This window comes from Diorhabda carinulata, chromosome 12 (assembly GCF_026250575.1).
Source record: "Diorhabda carinulata isolate Delta chromosome 12, icDioCari1.1, whole genome shotgun sequence".
Taxonomy (NCBI): domain Eukaryota; kingdom Metazoa; phylum Arthropoda; class Insecta; order Coleoptera; family Chrysomelidae; genus Diorhabda; species Diorhabda carinulata.
This window is the reverse complement of record NC_079471.1, coordinates 1,031,095-1,053,098: the sequence shown is the minus strand read 5'-3', so window position 1 is coordinate 1,053,098 and position 22,004 is coordinate 1,031,095. Positions and strand designations below refer to the sequence as shown.

Sequence of the window (22,004 nt, the reverse complement as noted above, 5' to 3'; positions counted from 1 at the left end):
CGAGCGGGGCTGTTCATTGACTAAGCCGTTATCGGGATTTTCCTCCATCATTTTTCTGATGTCGCGTAATTGGCACGGGCTCCTACTTTTTCTTCTTTTTTTTTCTCGTGCTGTTTTTTCATCGAAAGTTGGCGGTTACGTTTTTAAATGCGTTTCTGTACCTCGCGACATGTAACAATTCTCCGACGCTGAGATTTTTTCCATTTTCTTATGTTACAGAACCAGGACTTGCTCTTATTGCCGATGCCTTTTTTTTATCTCTATTCCGCCCTGCATTATGCTGTGCAGCAGTACGAATTTGTCCTACTCAGATGTTTTTAGTACGAATTTGTCCAATTTCGGATGTTTTTAGTACGAATTTGTCCTACTCAAGATGTTTTTAGTACGAAATTGTCCAATTCCAGACGTTTTTAGTACGAATTTGTCCAATTTCAGATGTTTTTAGAACGAATTTGTCCTACTCAGATGTTTTTAGTACGAATTTGTCCAATTTCGGATGTTTTTAGTACGAATTTGTTCTATTCCAGATGTTTTTAGTACGAATTTGTCCTATTCCAGATGTTTTTAGTACGAATTTGTCCTACTCAGATATTTTTAGTACGAATTTGTCCTACTCAAGATGTTTTTAGTACGAAATTGTCCAAATCAAGATGTTTTTAGTACGAATGTGTCCAATTTCAGATGTTTTTAGTACGCATATCTCCAATTTCAAATGTTTTTAGTACGAATTTGTCCAATTTCAGATGTTTTTAGTACGAATTTGTCCAATTTCAGATGTTTCTAGTACGAATTTGTCCTACTCAGATGTTTCTAGTACGAATCTGTCCTATTCCAGATGTTTTTAGTACGAATTTGTCCAATTTCAGATGTTTCTAGTACGAATTTGTCCTACTCAGATGTTTCTAGTACGAATCTGTCCTATTCCAGATGTTTTTAGTACGAATTTGTCCAATTTCAGATGTTTCTAGTACGAGTTTGTCCTATTCCAGATGTTTTTAGTACGAATCTGTCCAATTCCAGATGTTTCTAGTGCGAATTTGTCCTATTCCAGATGTTTTTAGTACGAATTTGTCCAATTCCTGATGTTTCTAGTACGAATTTGTCCTACTCAGATGTTTTTAGTACGAATTTGTCCAATTTCGGATGTTTCTAGTACGAATTTGTCCTACTCAAGATGTTTTTAGTACGAAACTGTCCAAATCAAGATGTTTTTAGTACGAATGTGTCCTACTGAGGATATTTTTAGTACGAATCTGTCCAATTCAAGATGTTTCTAGTACGAATTTGTCCTACTCAGATATTTTTAGTACGAATTTGTCCTACTCAAGATGTTTTTAGTACGAAACTGTCCAAATCAAGATGTTTTTAGTACGAATGTGTCCTACTGAGGATATTTTTAGTACGAATCTGTCCAATTCAAGATGTTTCTAGTACGAATTTGTCCGGTTTTAGATGTTTTTAGTAGGAATTTGTCCTATTCCAGATGTTTTTAGTACGAATTTGTCCTACTCAAGATGTTTTTAGTACAAATTTGTCCAATTCAAGATGCTTTCAGTACGAATGTGATTGAAAATGTTGATACAAAGTGATTGAAATCATGAACGATCTCTGCTATCTTATGACAGAATCAATTTGACAGATGAGCACGAAATCGATGTGTGAAAAAATTTTGTTCATTAACGATAGGCGCTTATATGGGAAAATATAATAGAAAAAAATTAAAATCATCACGAATTTTATGAGTTTTTCATGTATAGGTACATTTTTTTTGGATTACATAAAATATATATCGGGAAATTCGAAGGAAAAAGTGAATCGAGGGCGAAAGAAAGTGAATAAAACCCGGAAAATTGTCCGTTAGGCAGAATCTGCACCGGGGGATCTCGTCGCCGTTCCCGTATTGATCGTTATTTCGTCGACGCGTCGCTGTAACCTCCAGGTCTGGACGCCCTTACGTGTACGCCGTCGTCAGGTGGAAATTAACAGGGTGGGATGAGGGTTGTATCGCATGGAGTTTGGGGAAAACGTCGACGTTATAAAAATGGAAATGGCAGTACGATAAAATGTGGATTAAATTTGAAAACCGGAAAATATTTAAAAAAAAAACGATAATTTATAATAAAAATTACGAAAATTTTCATTATTATTTATATTTCCGATCTTTTCTGAACTAATATTAAACTTGGCAACGGCGCGTATCGTTAAATTTATTACGAAGGCTACAATGCGAGAAAATATCGATTTTTTTTCGTCTAAAATAATTTTTCTTGTCGAAAAATCGACTAAATCGTCAATTAAACAGAAAATAAAAAAGAAATTTTCTTGTTTCTATTCGTAAATTTCCATAAAAACGATAATTTACAACAAATATGCAATTCCGATAATTACTGAAATAAAATTAAACTTGGCAACGGCGCGTATCCGTTAAATTTATTACGAAGGCTACAATGCGACAAAAAAATCGATTTTTTTTCGTCTAAAATAATTTTTCTTGTCGAAAAATCGACTAAATCGTCAATTAAACAGAAAATAAAAAAGAAATTTTTTTGTTTCTATTCGTAAATTTCCATAAAAACGATAATTTACAACAAATATGCAATTCCGATAATTACTGAAATAAAATTAAACTTGGCAACGGCGCGTATAGTTTTACCTTATTTTAATGGCGGTTATAATACAACCTAAACGGTACCTTCGTAACATCGATTGATTATTATCGTTCCAAAAGTAAATTAGAACAGAAAAAATCAAATTTTTGCAACAGAATCTGATTATTTTGACACTAAAAACATGAAGATAACGACGCGGGTCGAAAAAATGTGAGTAAGTAAATACCAATAGACATTCGAATTTCATCAAAATCCTCACAAAAGTAGAAATATTATCAAGTTCGTCTATTAAAACATAGATGTCGTCTACTCAAACAAAATAGACTGAAGAAATCTTCGATAAAATTAGTTCCCGTTATTATTAGTTCAGCTATTAGTTAATAGGTGGCTACAATACTCGAACTCCTTACAACTAGATGTAGAACAATACACGTGTGTATTTAAAATAGTCTAATAGTTCGATCGATTTATCAATGAATTCTATGTCTACGAGGAGGATTCGAAATATTGTTGTTCAATAAATTAAAGTTGTTTATACAAAAATTTAGTTGTGAAGTAAAGGAAAACTTACCGATGCTACAACTCCCCCGACGATGGCGGCGTTCCTTTTATGTTTACCTGAAGACTTGTACCTAGTGAAGAGTTTTCTACCGACCCAAACTGGAATGCCTGTGAAAAAATGTATATATATTTATATACAGGGTGATTGTTTTATGTTTGTCGTCGATTGACTCACCTATAACCATAGCTGGAACTGTTATGCCTGCGACTAGAGCTATACCTACGGGGGCGCCAACCAAAGTACCTAATTGCCATAAGATCTTTTTTTTACGGGACCAAGGTTTTTTCCCCCAAAAAGTACATCCAGACGGACTGGAGGGAGAAAAAACAAAATTTTTAATCCAAATATGAAAAGTTATCTATAAACAATTTATTTTGTGGGTTAATACGACCGGTGTTCAAACCATAGACAAATATTGCGAATTATTGGTTATAAAAGTGAAGAAGATTGTCAAAAATCGAGTTCGACTACAGAATGAGGTAATTCGAGAACAAGTTTCGTGGAGTATTAGTTACGAAACGAGGTTTCCTATAAAATGAGGCATTTTTTGACAATGAGACAGTTTTTGTGGGGTAACAAATATGGAGAGATAGGATTTGAGGAAACAATGGGGAGGTATTGGCTTGAAATCGAGGCACTTTGTGGGGTATTAATTTAGAAATGAGGTAAAACTATTAGATATCGAATATAAAAGACATTCAACTCAAAAAGGGGCGATTTCTAAATGAATTTGTGGGGTATCGACTATAAAACGAAAAACTTTGTGGGGTATCATCGATTGAATGATTCCTTTTGTGTACTATTTACTATAAAATGATGTACTTTCTTATATATAAACTACAAATATGGTAGTTCGGGGGTATTAACCTTGAAATGAGGTATTTTTGACGATAAAATGAGGCGATCCGTGAAAAATTATTTTTCATTTACCATAAATTCGAGACGAGTTTGCGGGGTATTGACCATAAAACACGAGACACTTTGTGGGGTATCGGCGATATAATGAGGCACACTTTTTTTCAACTACGTTTTATGTAAAAATTTGTGGAGTATGGACTATAAAATGAGGTAGTTTATGGGGTATCGACTATAAAATGAGGTAGTTTATGGGGTATCGACTATAAAATGAGGTTGTTTATGGGGTATTGATTATAAAATGGGGTAGTGACTATAAAATGAGGTAGTTTATGGGGTATAGACTATAAAATGAGATAGTTTATGGGGTATCGACTATAAAATGAGGTAGTTTATGGGGTATCGACTATAAAATTAGGTTGTTTATGGGGTATTGATTATAAAATGAGGTAGTTTATGGGGTATCGACTATAAAATGAGGTAGTTTATGGGGTATCGACTATAAAATGAGGTTGTTTATGGGGTATTGATTATAAAATGGGGTAGTGACTATAAAATGAGGTAGTTTATGGGGTATCGACTATAAAATTAGGTTGTTTATGGGGTATTGATTATAAAATGGGGTAGTTTATGGGGTATCGACTATAAAATGAGGTAGTTTATGGGGTATCGACTATAAAATGAGGTAGTTTATGGGATATAGACTATAAAATGAGATAGTTTATGGGGTATCGACTATAAAATGAGATAGTTTATGGGGTATCGACTATAAAATGAGGTAGTTTATGGGTGACTATAATTTAAGGGTTTTCAAGTTGTATTGACTACAGAATGAAGTACTTCATGGAGTATTAACTATAATATGAGGTATTTTATGGGATATCTACTTTAAATTGAGGTAGTTTGTGGGGTATTGACAATCAAACGAGGTAATTTGTGGGGTAATGAACATGAGATGACGTATTCCAAAGAATATTGACTGTACAATGAGGTACTTCATGGGATATCGAGTATAAATTGAGGTATTTTGTGGGGTAATGACTATAAAAATGAGGTAGTTTGTGGGGTAATGACCGAAATATCTCAACTTACCTAAGGAAATGAAGATCGTTAATCTCCTTCATGCACAGCCAACAAAATTCCGCTCCGCAAACGGCGCACATCATATGATTACAAGAACCGTCGTCCATTTTGACGATTAAAACTTGACAGCGCGGACAAGGTTTTATGTCGTCCCCTGAAAAAACGAAACCAATTATATGAAATATAAATATTTCGAATTCGATACGGTTCGATACGCGCGACTTACTGTGTTGCGAATCTTGACTGTAAGAAATCGATGACGATCTGATATTCGGCGATCGTTGCGCCCTTGCGGCGTCGCACGTTTGATTCGGATGCCATTCGGCTTTGCAGTGATAACAGAAATACGAATTGCAACCGGGACGTTCGCATTTCAATTTCGGGCAGCTGGCGCATTCGCTGGCTATAACGGCGAAAGAACAATCCGGCGCCGGACACCATCGCGCGTCCGGATCGACGGCCAATACGCGTCGCACCATAAAATCCTCGTATTTTTCAAACAACGGACCGTTGTTTAATATGGCGCGAATTTCTGAAACGGGATATATCGGGATATTAGATCGTGTTCGATAACGGTATCGATACGAAAGCGAAGTTCGCTTACCGTTCGGATGCATCGGTTCCAAACATTCCGGACACGCTATACATATTCGGGATTCTGTTATTTCCACTCGAAGATATTGTTTGAAACAAGATATGCAGGCGCGGTGTCCGCAACCTTCCAATTCGCAGAAATCTTCCGCTGTAAGTTCGGCCAAACAAAGGGGACATTCCAATGATGGCGGTAGAGCTTCGCCGCTCTAATATAAATAGTATTTTTGTTATTTACAGTTATTACAAAAAAAAAACCAAAAAAAAAACGAAAAAACTTGATAAAGAAATAATCAATAGTCGACAACACGGCAACGCCGCAATTCTCTTCCACTACAACGGTTTTTTTGTAGGTTGCTATTATTGACTACAGAATGAGGTATGGTATGGGGTATTGCCTATAAATTGGGGTATTGATTATAAAATGAGGTAGTTTGTGGGGTATTGACTATCAAATGAGGTAATTTGTGGGGTAATGACTAAGAGATGAGGTACTCCGTGGAATACTTACTATATAATGAAGTAATTCATGAGGTATTGACTATACATTCAAGTATTGCTTAAAAAATGAGGTAGTTTATGGGGTATTGAGTAAAATGAGGTAGTTTGTGGGGTATTGACTATCAAATGAGGTAATTTGTGGGGTAATGACTAAGAGATGAGGTACTCCGTGGAATACTGACTATATAATGAAGTAATTCATGAGGTATTGACTATACATTCAAGAATTGCTTAAAAAATGAGGTAGTTTATGGGGTATTGAGTAAAATGAGATATTTCATGAGGTATTAACTATAAAATGAGGTAATTTCCGAGGTATTAACTATAAAATGAGGTAGTTTATGGAACATTGTCTAGAAAATGGGGTAGTATATGGGGCATTGACTATAAATTGAGATATTTCATGAGGTATTAACTATAGAATGAGGTAATTTCCGAGGTATTAACTATAAAATGAGGTAGTTTATGGAACACTGTCTAGAAAATGGGGTAGTATATGGGGCATTGACTATAAATTGAGGTATTTCATGAGGTATTAACTATAAAATGAGGTAATTTCCGAGGTATTAACTATAAAATGAGGTAGTTTATGGAACATTGTCTAGAAAATGGGATAGTATATGGGGCATTGACTATAAATTGAGGTATTTCATGAGGTATTAACTATAAAATGAGGTAATTTCCGAGGTATTAACTATAAAATGAGGTAGTTTATGGAACATTGTCTAGAAAATGGGATAGTATATGGGGCATTGACTATAAATTGAGGTATTTCATGAGGTATTAACTATAAAATGAGGTAATTTCCGAGGTATTAACTATAAAATGAGGTAGTTTATGGAACATTGTCTAGAAAATGGGGTAGTATATGGGGCATTGACTATAAATTGAGGTATTTCATGAGGTATTAACTATAAAATGAGGTAATTTCCGAGGTATTAACTATAAAATGAGGTAGTTTATGGAACATTGTCTAGAAAATGGGGTAGTATATGGGGCATTGACTATAAATTGAGGTATTTCATGAGGTATTAACTATGGTTGTATGGAATATATAAATTTGTACGCTAAAAAAAATTAATTAATGGATAATCATAAGAAGTTTTTTATTAAAGTGCATAATTCTGTCTAGCAATTTCTCTATTGTTCTTTCTTTTTTTTTTTAATAAGTAGGACATAACCTCAACATATGTTTAAAATCTTGGGATTCGAATAACGATTTTTTTTTATAATATATTCGAAGGTTGTGTCATCATTAAAAATTTATTATCACCATATTTTAATCATTAACTCGTTATTACAACATCGTAAAATAGACAATTTATATACCGGAATACGAGGGGCGATAGAAAAAAAATCGAATCTGGGGAGTATTGACGATAAAATGAGGTATTTCGTAGGGTAATCAGGATAAAATGAGGTATTTCGTGGGGTATTGATGTTAAAATGAGGTATTGACGATAAAATGAGGTATTTCGTGGGGTATTGATGTTAAAATGAGGTATTTCATAAAGTATTCACGATAAAATGAGGTATTTCGTGTGGTAATCACGATAAAATGAGGTATTTCGTGGGGTAATCAGGATAAAAGAGGTATTTCGTAGGGTAATCCCGATAAAATGAGGTATTTCGTAGGGTAATCACGATAAAATGAGGTATTTCGTGTGATATTAACGTTAAAATGAGGTATTGACGATAAAATGAGGTATTTCGTGGGGTAATCAGGATAAAAGATGTATTTCGTAGGGTAATCACGATAAAATGAGGTATTTCGTAGGGTAATCACAATAAAATGAGGTATTTCGTAGGGTATTGACGATAAAATGAGGTATTTCGTGTGGTTTAACGATAAAATGAGGTATTTCATAAGGTATTGACGATAAAATGAGGTATTTCGTGGGGTAATCACGATAAAATGAGGTATTTCGTAGGGTAATCACAATAAAATGAAATATTTCGTGTGGTTTAACGATAAAATGAGGTATTTCGTGTGGTTTAACGATAAAATGAGGTATTTCATAAGGTATTGACGATAAAATGAGGTATTTCGTAGGGTAATCACGATAAAATGAGGTTTTTCGTGGTGTATTGATGTTAAAATGAGGTATTTCATGAAGTATTGATGAAAAAGAATTAAAAGGCCTAAATCTGGATTAAATAAAGTAACCAAATGTATATATCGGAACGTTCATATATTTTGTTATATTTTATTGGAATTACGAGGGATGATCCATTTAAAAATCGACGCTAGCAACTTGAGTATCAAAATGAATCGTATAGAGCGAAGCGCGGTGATTAAATACTTTTAAAAAAATTTACCTTCAAGGCGAATTATCGAGAAAAAAAATCTATATACAGGTGATACACGTAAAGATGAACATTATATAATAATTTTCGATGGAAAAATTTACCTTCGTGCTTGTAGTATACACCGAAGTCCTGCTAGTCGCTTGGTGGATCTCCACGTGGTGTTTGTCGTTTTCTTTTGAACTATTACCTGATCTACTGCCGCTCGGTACGTCTTTACCTAATAAAACTTTTGTTACTAAAATTTTGGGGAAATTTTTCGAAATTACAACATAATTTTCGGAAATTCTACTACTCGCCAGACAAAAAAATGCGCGTCTACAACGTAATCTTGCCAAGGAGATCAAAATCGCGAGGGGAAATATCGGGAGAATACGGCGGATGGTGCATTTTGTGAAAGAAAATCTTCGAATTTCTCACGAAAATTCTTCATGAAGACGCCCCAAATTGCCCGGTCGTCATATTTTAGATATTTATACCGACTTGCAGCTCAATCGGTGTTGACATCTGGCGGAAACAATCAGGTACAATTTACGCGAAATTTTGAACGTTTTTATAATATTTTCGTCGTTTTTTTTTAGTATGCTAATCCTTAATACCGAAATAATTGAATATCTCAAATATTTTTCAAAATTCGGATACTTAAAACGGCCGTAGAACAACGACAGCTATTGATGATCATTACCGGGGGACGTAGGCATCCTCGTAATATCCGCGGAATCCTGGGAAGAAGATATTTTCGATGCTGTATGGATTTTAACAATAATAATAAGGATCCTTATCGGTAGTTTAAGATGTGCCCTATCGAGGAGGGGATTGAAATCGAATGTATACCGAAACGAAATATTCTATGTACTCACCATCTTTTTTGGCGAAAGTTTTCGATGGACCGGACGTTGTCTGACCTCTTCTTCTATTTAAAATCGGACTAGAATAAATGAGATGTCGCAACGACCATCGGCCGGGGAATCTTTTTTTACGCTGACCGGCGGCTACGCAGGGCGTTACGTCGTTTTCTGTAGAACCTTTCATTATACGTACATATATATTATGTTTTGTAAACGTTTCAAATTCCTCTTTGTCAATGTTGTATCGAACACATATTGAAGTTCGTATTGTTTTTTCTGAAATAGAAGAAGAAGAAAATAATAAAACTCGAGAGAAATAAAAAACACGTTCCGGGTACGATTCATCGATAATTATGCGACGTACAATAAAGATAAGAATGTACAACGTGATAAAAAGTATTTTCCTCGATCGGATCTTCAATTTTTAACCGTTTAAATTGCCGTCTATGGGGAGGATCGCCATCTAGGGGACAAACACCGAAGAAACGAAACTGGTAAAATAGTTTAATATTGAGTAGCAGCAACCCAACATCGCTTTGGTCGATCAAATGAGGTAACGACTCCAGAAATATTGAGCAAAATCCACTGGAACATCTACCAGATATAGTAGGCATTTCAAAAAATGAGGTATTTCATAAGGTATTGACGATAAAATGAGGTATTTCACGAGGTAATCACGATAAAATGAGGTATTTAATAAGGTATTGACGATAAAATGGGGTATTTAATGAGGTATTGACGATAAAATGAGGTAATGACGATAAAATGAGGTATTTCATGGGGTAATCACGATAAAATGAGGTACTTCGTGTGATAATCACGATAAAATGAGGTATTTCACGGGGTAATCACGATAAAATGAGGTATTTAATAAGGTATTGACGATAAAATGGGGTATTTAATGAGGTATTGACGATAAAATGAGGTAATGACGATAAAATGAGGTATTTCATGGGGTAATCACGATAAAATGAGGTACTTCGTGTGATAATCACGATAAAATTAGGTATTTCATGGGGTAATCACGATAAAATGAGGTATTTAATAGGGTATTGACGATAAAATGAGGTATTTAATGAGGTATTTCGTTGAGTAATCACGATAAACTGAGGTATTTAATGAGATATAGACGATAAAATGAGGTAATGACGATAAAATAAGGTATTTCATGGGGTAATCACGATAAAATGAGGTATTTAATAAAATATTGACGATAAAATGGGGTATTTCGTGGGGTATTGACGATAAAATGAGGTATTTCGTGTGGTATTAACGATAAAATGAGGTATTTAATGAGATATTGACGATAAAATGAGGTAATGACGATAAAATGGGGTATTTAATGAGGTATTGACGATAAAATGGGGTATTTAATGAGGTATTGACGATAAAATGAGGTATTTCGTGTGGTATTAACGATAAAATGAGGTATTTAATGAGATATTGACGATAAAATGGGGTATTTAATGAGGTATTGACGATAAAATGGGGTATTTAATGAGGTATTGACGATAAAATTAGGTATTGACGATAAAATTAGGTATTTCATGGGGTAATCACGATAAAATGAGGTATTTCCAACCAAGAATCAAGCACAAGAAAATATTGTTTCAACAAGACAATGCACCAGATCCACATAATTCCCTGGATTTAGTCCCCTGGGATTAATTTATGTTTCCATATTTGAAATAATGGCGATCGGTGGTCCAATTTGAAGGGGTGATGACGATTCTTGTTATAAATTTATTAAACGTCGCCGGGAAAAGTGTTTTTCGGTTTAATTTTTGTTAGGCCATTTTCGTAGATGGATAAAATTTTTTACGCGGATATTAAACATTCAAATCAATCTTTATCGGTATTGTTTTAACATGGTATGCGGAAATGGTCATTTGTTTATATTGAAATTCAGTTGATCGGCGTATTTTTAATATCGAGTGTCCTTCGCAGCCGGTGTCAATTATTTCAATCCGTTCGGAACGAACGAACGTTGAAAAATTTGTGTATATATATAATTATAATAAGAAAAATTCTCCTCCGATCAAAATTATTTTTATTTACGTACAGAACTCACCTAAGTTATTGTTGAGCACTCAGAGTTTACTTTTCTACGTGTAATTTGTGACTAAACGTTTACTGATAACGGCTGCCACCTCCGTCAGTATGAAAAACAAGTTTGACGATTTTTTTTTTCTAATAATAACCGAGAGACGTTGACAATTTCGCTAAATTAACCGTTAACATTGTGGAAATTTGATTGTTCACGTTTCGCGGTAAAGTGGTAAATCGCTAAAGCGTATCGCACACGCGACGGCAATTAAATCGGGTTGAAAAACCGTACGTTCAAAGTTTGATTATATATAAATCGAACCATAATATTCATAAGAAAAATACTGAAATACATTCAATTTTGTCCATAAATTTTTCAAAAAATTTTTGGAAAAAACAGTCTCTAAAGACATAAATGGTTGATTTTCGGAAAAAACAGTTTTTGGAACCAAATGACAGTTTACTTTTTGGAAAAAACAGTTTCTAAAGACAAAAAATGGTTGATTTTCGGAAAAAACAGTTTTTGGAACCAAATGACAGTTTACTTTTTGGAAAAAACAGTTTCTAAAGACAAAAAATGGTTGATTTTCGAAAAAAAACAGTTTTTGGAACCAAATGACAGTTTACTTTTTGGAAAAAAACAGTCTCTAAAGACAAAAAATGGTTGATTTTCGAAAAAAAACAGTTTTTGGAACAAAATGACAGTTTACTTTTTGGAAAAAAAACAGTCTCTAAAGACAAAAAATGGTTGATTTTCGAAAAAAAACAGTTTTTGGAACAAAATGACAGTTTACTTTTTGGAAAAAAACAGTCTCTAAAGACAAAAAATGGTTGATTTTCGAAAAAAAACAGTTTTTGGAACAAAATGACAGTTTACTTTTTGGAAAAAAACAGTCTCTAAAGACAAAAAATGGTTGATTTTCGGAAAAAAACAGTTTTTGGAACCAAATGACAGTTTACTTTTTGGAAAAAACAGTCTCTAAAGACAAAAAATGGTTGATTTTCGGAAAAAACAGTTTTTGGAACCAAATGACAGTTTACTTTTTGGAAAAAACAGTCTCTAAAGACAAAAAATGGTTGATTTTCGGAAAAAACAGTTTTTGGAACCAAATGACAGTTTACTTTTTGGAAAAAACAGTCTCTAAAGACAAAAAATGGTTGATTTTCGGAAAAAAACAGTTTTTGGAACCAAATGACAGTTTACTTTTTGGAAAAAAACAGTCTCTAAAGACAAAAAATGGTTGATTTTCGGAAAAAACAGTTTTTGGAACCAAATGACAGTTTACTTTTTGGAAAAAAACAGTTTCTAAAGACAAAAAATGGTTGATTTTCGAAAAAAAACAGTTTTTGGAACAAAATGACAGTTTACTTTTTGGAAAAAAACAGTCTCTAAAGACAAAAAATGGTTGATTTTCGGAAAAAAACAGTTTTTGGAACCAAATGACAGTTTACTTTTTGGAAAAAAACAGTCTCTAAAGACAAAAAATGGTTGATTTTCGGAAAAAAACAGTTTTTGGAACCAAATGACAGTTTACTTTTTGGAAAAAACAGTCTCTAAAGACAAAAAATGGTTGATTTTCGGAAAAAACAGTTTTTGGAACCAAATGACAGTTTACTTTTTGGAAAAAACAGTCTCTAAAGACAAAAAATGGTTGATTTTCGGAAAAAACAGTTTTTGGAACCAAATGACAGTTTACTTTTTGGAAAAAAACAGTCTCTAAAGACAAAAAATGGTTGATTTTCGGAAAAAACAGTTTTTGGAACCAAATGACAGTTTACTTTTTGGAAAAAACAGTCTCTAAAGACAAAAAATGGTTGATTTTCGGAAAAAACAGTTTTTGGAACCAAATGACAGTTTACTTTTTGGAAAAAACAGTCTCTAAAGACAAAAAATGGTTGATTTTCGGAAAAAAACAGTTTTTGGAACAAAATGACAGTTTACTTTTTGGAAAAAAACAGTCTCTAAAGACAAAAAATGGTTGATTTTCGAAAAAAAACAGTTTTTGGAACAAAATGACAGTTTACTTTTTGGAAAAAAACAGTCTCTAAAGACAAAAAATGGTTGATTTTCGGAAAAAAACAGTTTTTGGAACCAAATGACAGTTTACTTTTTGGAAAAAAACAGTCTCTAAAGACAAAAAATGGTTGATTTTCGGAAAAAAACAGTTTTTGGAACCAAATGACAGTTTACTTTTTGGAAAAAACAGTCTCTAAAGACAAAAAATGGTTGATTTTCGGAAAAAACAGTTTTTGGAACCAAATGACAGTTTACTTTTTGGAAAAAACAGTCTCTAAAGACAAAAAATGGTTGATTTTCGGAAAAAAACAGTTTTTGGAACCAAATGACAGTTTACTTTTTGGAAAAAAACAGTCTCTAAAGACAAAAAATGGTTGATTTTCGGAAAAAAACAGTTTTTGGAACCAAATGACAGTTTACTTTTTGGAAAAAACAGTCTCTAAAGACAAAAAATGGTTGATTTTCGGAAAAAAACAGTTTTTGGAACCAAATGACAGTTTACTTTTTGGAAAAAAACAGTCTCTAAAGACAAAAAATGGTTGATTTTCGGAAAAAAACAGTTTTTGGAACCAAATGACAGTTTACTTTTTGGAAAAAAACAGTCTCTAAAGACAAAAAATGGTTGATTTTCGGAAAAAAACAGTTTTTGGAACCAAATGACAGTTTACTTTTTGGAAAAAAAACAGTCTCTAAAGACAAAAAATGGTTGATTTTCGGAAAAAAACAGTTTTTGGAACCAAATGACAGTTTACTTTTTGGAAAAAAACAGTCTCTAAAGACAAAAAATGGTTGATTTTCGAAAAAAAACAGTTTTTGGAACAAAATGACAGTTTACTTTTTGGAAAAAAACAGTCTCTAAAGACAAAAAATGGTTGATTTTCGAAAAAAAAACAGTTTTTGGAACAAAATGACAGTTTACTTTTTGGAAAAAAAACAGTCTCTAAAGACAAAAAATGGTTGATTTTCGGAAAAAAACAGTTTTTGGAACCAAATGACAGTTTACTTTTTGGAAAAAACAGTCTCTAAAGACAAAAAATGGTTGATTTTCGGAAAAAAACAGTTTTTGGAACCAAATGACAGTTTACTTTTTGGAAAAAAACAGTTTCTAAAGACAAAAAATGGTTGATTTTCGAAAAAAAACAGTTTTTGGAACCAAATGACAGTTTACTTTTTGGAAAAAAACAGTTTCTAAAGACAAAAAATGGTTGATTTTCGGAAAAAAACAGTTTTTGGAACCAAATGACAGTTTACTTTTTGGAAAAAACAGTTTCTAAAGACAAAAAATGGTTGATTTTCGGAAAAAAACAGTTTTTGGAACCAAATGACAGTTTACTTTTTGGAAAAAAACAGTTTCTAAAGACAAAAAATGGTTGATTTTCGAAAAAAAAACAGTTTTTGGAACCAAATGACAGTTTACTTTTTGGAAAAAACAGTTTCTAAAGACAAAAAATGGTTGATTTTCGGAAAAAAACAGTTTTTGGAACCAAATGGCAGTTTACTTTTTGGAAAAAAACAGTTTCTAAAGACAAAAAATGGTTGATTTTCGGAAAAAACAGTTTTTGGAACCAAATGACAGTTTACTTTTTGGAAAAAACAGTTTCTAAAGACAAAAAATGGTTGATTTTCGAAAAAAAACAGTTTTTGGAACCAAATGACAGTTTACTTTTTGGAAAAAACAGTTTCTAAAGACAAAAAATGGTTGATTTTCGGAAAAAAACAGTTTTTGGAACCAAATGACAGTTTACTTTTTGGAAAAAACAGTTTCTAAAGACAAAAAATGGTTGATTTTCGAAAAAAAACAGTTTTTGGAACCAAATGACAGTTTACTTTTTGGAAAAAACAGTTTCTAAAGACAAAAAATGGTTGATTTTCGGAAAAAAAACAGTTTTTGGAACCAAATGACAGTTTACTTTTTGGAAAAAACAGTTTCTAAAGACAAAAAATGGTTGATTTTCGGAAAAAAACAGTTTTTGGAACCAAATGACAGTTTACTTTTTGGAAAAAACAGTTTCTAAAGACAAAAAATGGTTGATTTTCGGAAAAAACAGTTTTTGGAACCAAATGACAGTTTACTTTTTGGAAAAAACAGTTTTCTAAAGACAAAAAATGGTTGATTTTCGAAAAAAACAGTTTTTGGAACCAAATGACAGTTTACTTTTTGGAAAAAAACAGTTTCTAAAGACAAAAAATGGTTGATTTTCGGAAAAAACAGTTTTTGGAACCAAATGGCAGTTTACTTTTTGGAAAAAACAGTTTCTAAAGACAAAAAATCGTTGATTTTCGGAAAAAACAGTTTTGGAGAACCAAATGACAGTTTACTTTTTGGAAAAAACAGTTTCTAAAGACAAAAAATGGTTGATTTTCGGAAAAAACAGTTTTTGGAACCAAATGACAGTTTACTTTTTGGAAAAAACAGTTTCTAAAGACAAAAAATGGTTGATTTTCGAAAAAAAACAGTTTTTGGAACCAAATGACAGTTTACTTTTTGGAAAAAAACAGTTTCTAAAGACAAAAAATGGTTGATTTTCGGAAAAAACAGTTTTTGGAACCAAATGACAGTTTACTTTTTGGAAAAAACAGTTTCTAAAGACAAAAAATGGTTGATTTTCGGAAAAAACAGTTTTTGGAACCAAATGACAGTTTACTTTTTGGAAAAAACAGTTTCTAAAGACAAAAAATGGTTGATTTTCGAAAAAAAACAGTTTTTGGAACCAAATGACAGTTTACTTTTTGGAAAAAAACAGTTTCTAAAGACAAAAAATGGTTGATTTTCGGAAAAAACAGTTTTTGGAACCAAATGGCAGTTTACTTTTTGGAAAAAAACAGTTTCTAAAGACAAAAAATGGTTGATTTTCGGAAAAAACAGTTTTTGGAACCAAATGACAGTTTACTTTTTGGAAAAAACAGTTTCTAAAGACAAAAAATGGTTGATTTTCGGAAAAAACAGTTTTTGGAACCAAATGACAGTTTACTTTTTGGAAAAAACAGTTTCTAAAGACAAAAAATGGTTGATTTTCGAAAAAAAAACAGTTTTTGGAACCAAATGACAGTTTACTTTTTGGAAAAAACAGTTTCTAAAGACAAAAAATGGTTGATTTTCGGAAAAAAACAGTTTTTGGAACCAAATGGCAGTTTACTTTTTGGAAAAAACAGTTTCTAAAGACAAAAAATGGTTGATTTTCGGAAAAAACAGTTTTTGGAACCAAATGACAGTTTACTTTTTGGAAAAAACAGTTTCTAAAGACAAAAAATGGTTGATTTTCGGAAAAAACAGTTTTTGGAACCAAATGACAGTTTACTTTTTGGAAAAAACAGTTTCTAAAGACAAAAAATGGTTGATTTTCGAAAAAAAACAGTTTTTGGAACCAAATGACAGTTTACTTTTTGGAAAAAACAGTTTCTAAAGACAAAAAATGGTTGATTTTCGGAAAAAACAGTTTTTGGAACCAAATGACAGTTTACTTTTTGGAAAAAACAGTTTCTAAAGACAAAAAATGGTTGATTTTCGGAAAAAACAGTTTTTGGAACCAAATGACAGTTTACTTTTTGGAAAAAACAGTTTCTAAAGACAAAAAATGGTTGATTTTCGAAAAAAAACAGTTTTTGGAACCAAATGACAGTTTACTTTTTGGAAAAAACAGTTTCTAAAGACAAAAAATGGTTGATTTTCGGAAAAAACAGTTTTTGGAACCAAATGGCAGTTTACTTTTTGGAAAAAACAGTTTCTAAAGACAAAAAATGGTTGATTTTCGGAAAAAACAGTTTTTGGAACCAAATGACAGTTTACTTTTTGGAAAAAAACAGTTTCTAAAGACAAAAAATGGTTGATTTTCGGAAAAAACAGTTTTTGGAACCAAATGACAGTTCACTTTTTGGAAAAAAACAGTCTCTAAAGACAAAAAATGGTTGATTTTCGGAAAAAACAGTTTTTGGAACCAAATGACAGTTTACTTTTTGGAAAAAAAGTTTCTAAAGACAAAAAATGGTTGATTTTCGGAAAAAACAGTTTTTGGAACCAAATGACAGTTTACTTTTTGGAAAAAAACAGTCTCTAAAGACAAAAAATGGTTGATTTTCGGAAAAAACAGTTTTTGGAACCAAATGACAGTTTACTTTTTGGAAAAAACAGTTTCTAAAGACAAAAAATGGTTGATTTTCGGAAAAAACAGTTTTTGGAACCAAATGACAGTTTACTTTTTGGAAAAAACAGTTTCTAAAGACAAAAAATGGTTGATTTTCGGAAAAAACAGTTTTTGGAACCAAATGACAGTTTACTTTTTGGAAAAAAACAGTTTCTAAAGACAAAAATGGTTCATTTTCGATAAAAACAGTTTTTGGAAGCAAATAACAGACATCTGTCATTTATCAACTTCCGTAACGATCTATTTTTATATAAAAATCAAATCACTAGATTCAGGCATTTACATGGAATATGAACAGAAAGTTTAAAAATATTATGTAATGCCCAAATTCCCAAAAATACCACCAGGGGTCCACTGGAGTATAAGTTGGACGTGCCAAACAGATTGGAGGTCTACAATCGTCAGCGCGGGGGTTTGATATACTTAAAATGGCCGTAGAACAACTACAGCTATTGATGATCATTACCGGGGGACGTAGGCATCCTCGTAATATCCGCAGAATCCTGGGAAGAAGATATTTTCGATGCTAGAGGTGGTTCTGTATGGATTTCAACAATAATAATGATAATCCTTATTGGTAATTCAAGATTTAGACGAAGAATACCTATCCATAGACAACCAAGATTAACCTAGACCACTTTTGGGAAAAATATCAATTAGATCTGTCCGTAGACAACAATGATTAGCAAGTAAAAACGGTCCCTCGGTTTGGGGATTTTAGTTTTTCGAAAATCCAAAGTCTGCTGTACTCAAATGTGTCAAAGCGTTCGAAGATGGCGCTCGAAACCGTCGATAATGAATCCCACGGTCTTCGACGGCGAACCAAACATTTTTGACGACCTTTAGATGCGGTTTAAGCAATACGAGACAGTCTCTTCACTCTAGACTAAACCTAAAGCAAGATGTCATCTAGAACAATCCCCCTACAATCCAGACTTATCTCCCTGCGATTTCCTTATATTCGGACTAATGTAGAAGCCTTCCGAGGACGACGAGGTGGACGAGCTCGAGCGAGAGAGTTTGAAAAACGACAACGTTTTTAAATTGAATAAAATTGAATAGTTTATTTAACTTATATACTTATTCCAATGGCTAAAAATAAACATTTCATTACGATATTTTTAATTTATCTAATATGCCAACGAATTGCAACACAACGACGCAAGGTTATTCGGTTATTTCGAATTGTTTCGTCGTAAATTACGACTGTTACAATTTTTTAATAACAAAAAAGTTGAAAAAAAAATGAAAAAAAGTGTTTCAAGACTTGCAAATGAAGTTAAAACAAATATTTCAACAATATCCAATCAAAAACACATTTTTACGAAACAACCGATTGATAAATTACTAAAATAGTTATATTACCAGAAAAATAAAAAGTATGGCAACAATGTGAATGCGGTTTGTTCTTCTTTTCGTTGTAGCTTTGTCTTTACCTTTATGATTACGCAGTTACCATATAATTGCCGACTATTTTTGAATAATGGAATATGAAAGAAGAGGAAAATAAATTGACAGAAGATAACTTTTCAAAATTCCGACGTATTTATCATATTACAAACTTGAACTTCGCAATAATTGAAGTTCAGAGTATTTATACAAAATATTTACAAACAACTTGATAAAATACGCTGTTCGATTGACTAAACATGTTTATTATTTAAATATTTCCGAGCTCGTTATTTATAATTACAATAATCTCGTTTTTTTTCCTTTTATTCGTTAATAATCGATGAATAAAAAACGATTTCAGGAGGAAAAGTTTCCAACAACACATTCTTATAAAAATTAATTGATATTTTTATAAATTGACCTCGTATTTACAAGATTAATGACGAAATGTGTCAAAAAAATTTCTAAACGACAATAATTTAGAGATAAACATAATAGTGGTAAATAATCCGCTTGTAAATAAACGCGGCAACAATGTTACGGAAAACTTTCTCATTTATAACCATAATAAAATAATTTTTTTCTAATTTACGTTCGTATTATGTTCGAATTTTCGACCTACCCTCGTATTTAGAACGTCTCCAATTATAGACAACAAAAGAAATTAAAACCTCGACATCTTCATCTAGCGCATGACTTCACTACATCGAAATGTGTTTACTTTAGTGTGAATCATTTAGATATTTGAGTATTCCAAGAAGTATGAATACACGTTAAATTCGTTAGGCTCTTAAGGGGAAAAACGTAAAAAAAATACACTTGGCAATACCGCGTTCTGTTGTTTACGATGACGCATTACATACAAGATTTAGTACGATAAAATTATGACTAGTTTGCAGATAAGGTTTTGAAATAGCAGAACATTTAGTTTTTACATAGTCAAAACTTGTAAATGGAAATTTATTTTATATTATTTTTCGATTAGCGAGTGGTCACTTATGACATCATACATGTCAACATTGTCCGCCATTATCCCCATTCTATCCATATTTTTTAATGTACTACTGAATCATTATAAAGCTAAATGTAAATTAAAATATATATTTAGCTTTCTTTTCCTTCTTATTAAATGGAGACGACAAAACCAGCAGCGAATTTGTTCATACAATAAAGATTCATTGTTGTTTTTTGGGAAAAACGAATTTTTTTCATGGGATTCGTTCCCTGATAAGTGAAAATTCACAGATCTAATAGTAATAGTGGGGTTGTTCAATTAGACGGACGGAACACTAAGCAAATAAAGCTGTCATTTTTAATAAATTAATTTTGCAATTAATTCACCAGAAGTTGGACATAATTATAAACGTACAAACATTATTACGTTTTGTTTAATTAATTTATTTTTTGTCTATTCTATATTTGTCATTTGTATTTTCTGAAAATAACTATTCGTTACATTTTGTATCATTTGGGTGAATGGACATGGACATTGCGGTGTATCCGCCATAACTTTATTATCTTTGTCCATGGAAGTTTGTTTCTTTGTTATTTTTTGGGGCAATAGGAAATTTTTTATAGGATATGGTTTAATTCCCTACTAGGTGGCAGATCTAATACAGGGATTATTCAAATTAGACGGACGGAACACTAAACCAAAAAAAAGAAGTTTAAATATTTAATAAAAGGATTTTTTCAATTAATTCCCTAAAAGAACCATAATATTAACGAAAAAATGATTACAAAACTTGTAACATACGAACAAAGTTGTCTAAAAGGTGTTAAAATAGGCCGTGATCGATATAGATGTTAAAGTTGAAACCACATCTTGAACGTTATAAGTTTCAAAGATGGCGGATTATATTTCCAATATTCCTTTTCCGTATTGCTATTCGTTTTATTTTGACACACCTTGTATATGGGGTAAGTAGAAGTGATATTTTAAATTTAGCAGTTAAACGACGTATACGAAACCTTCAAACTACTTAGGCATATATGATTAAATTATAAAAAGGAAAGTGTTATGCTGGATGAATATACAAGGACGATAATTTCGTTTTATAGTCGTTAGGTTAATTTTAAAACGAACATTACACAACGAGGGAATAGAATATAACGTTCCAAGCAAATTTTTCAATCGGTATACGGGGTAATTAATAATTGTTTTTATTTTGCCAAATATTTAGACATGACTGTCGTAAAATGGCCAACCAAGTGTCCTTATTTGAGCCAATTTGGGGACTAAATGGGGTATGGAGTACAAATAATACTTCAAACAACTTTTTTTGATAAATTTCCACAATTAAAGAGAGTCCTTACAGAAATATCTGAAAAAAAGTGAGGTTAGGTTAATTTATTCCTTTTTTAAGATAAATTGAACTTTCAAGACGTTAGTTTTGGGATTTTATGAACTAACGAAGCTTCTAATTATCATAAAAATGAAAATTTTCGGGTTTTGTAAAAGGTTATGTCACTAAGAGATTGTTTTTTAAACATATAGTGTCCTAAATGTTACTAAACATTGTCGAATAGCCAAGAAGTGTACTGTATATCTTTATTATGAAATTGGGGTTACTTTAACATTGGAATATTGTTGTGGACAAAGAAAATATTTGAATTTGGTACGAAAAGCAAATAAAACCACTATATCTGAAGGTACAGAATGCAATAATCAAACTGACATTAGTTCCACAAGCAAATTGTGAATTTTTACTGACGGAAATGGATAAACTTCCCTTTTTTCGATTACAAGTAGTCCCAAGAAGATACAAGACCATGGAAATAGATTTATAAAGAAATTACCTCATTACTACTCTAAATAATAGCCTCAAAATGAAAACCAAAACCTTTCTACATACAAACCTAGTTAATTTTCTTATAATTCTAACCTCCAAAAATCAATGTTTTTCCTGATCGACATCACCCATAAAATCAAGAGAAAAGAAGAACCCCAAAGCTTCTTCATAAGCAAATTTATAATTAGATTGTTACATTTAATCAAAAATACTAAGCACAAGTGGAAAATTTACGATCTAAAGGTCACTATTATATTCA

The 22,004-nt window shown here is 32.0% G+C and overlaps 1 protein-coding gene across 4 annotated transcripts in view; it reads right to left on the bottom strand.

The window, feature by feature from the left end:
• LOC130899857 (E3 ubiquitin-protein ligase RNF19A-like) overlaps window positions 1-22,004 on the bottom strand; it is a 33,072-nt gene that overhangs the window by 10,291 nt on the left and 777 nt on the right. For 2 of the 4 annotated variants that reach the window (XM_057810008.1, XM_057810009.1), the window contains 7 exons: window positions 9,369-9,632; window positions 8,613-8,728; window positions 5,714-5,909; window positions 5,336-5,641; window positions 5,119-5,263; window positions 3,346-3,482; window positions 3,181-3,278 (listed from right to left, as the gene is read on the bottom strand). In XM_057810008.1, the coding sequence (XP_057665991.1) occupies window positions 3,181-3,278; window positions 3,346-3,482; window positions 5,119-5,263; window positions 5,336-5,641; window positions 5,714-5,909; window positions 8,613-8,728; window positions 9,369-9,540 (1,170 nt within the window). In that variant the 5' untranslated portion in view covers window positions 9,541-9,632. Of the gene's footprint in view, window positions 1-3,180; window positions 3,279-3,345; window positions 3,483-5,118; window positions 5,642-5,713; window positions 5,910-8,612; window positions 8,729-9,368; window positions 9,633-22,004 lie in introns of all 4 variants that reach the window. The other 2 variants (XM_057810007.1, XM_057810006.1) reach the window with 1 other exon arrangement.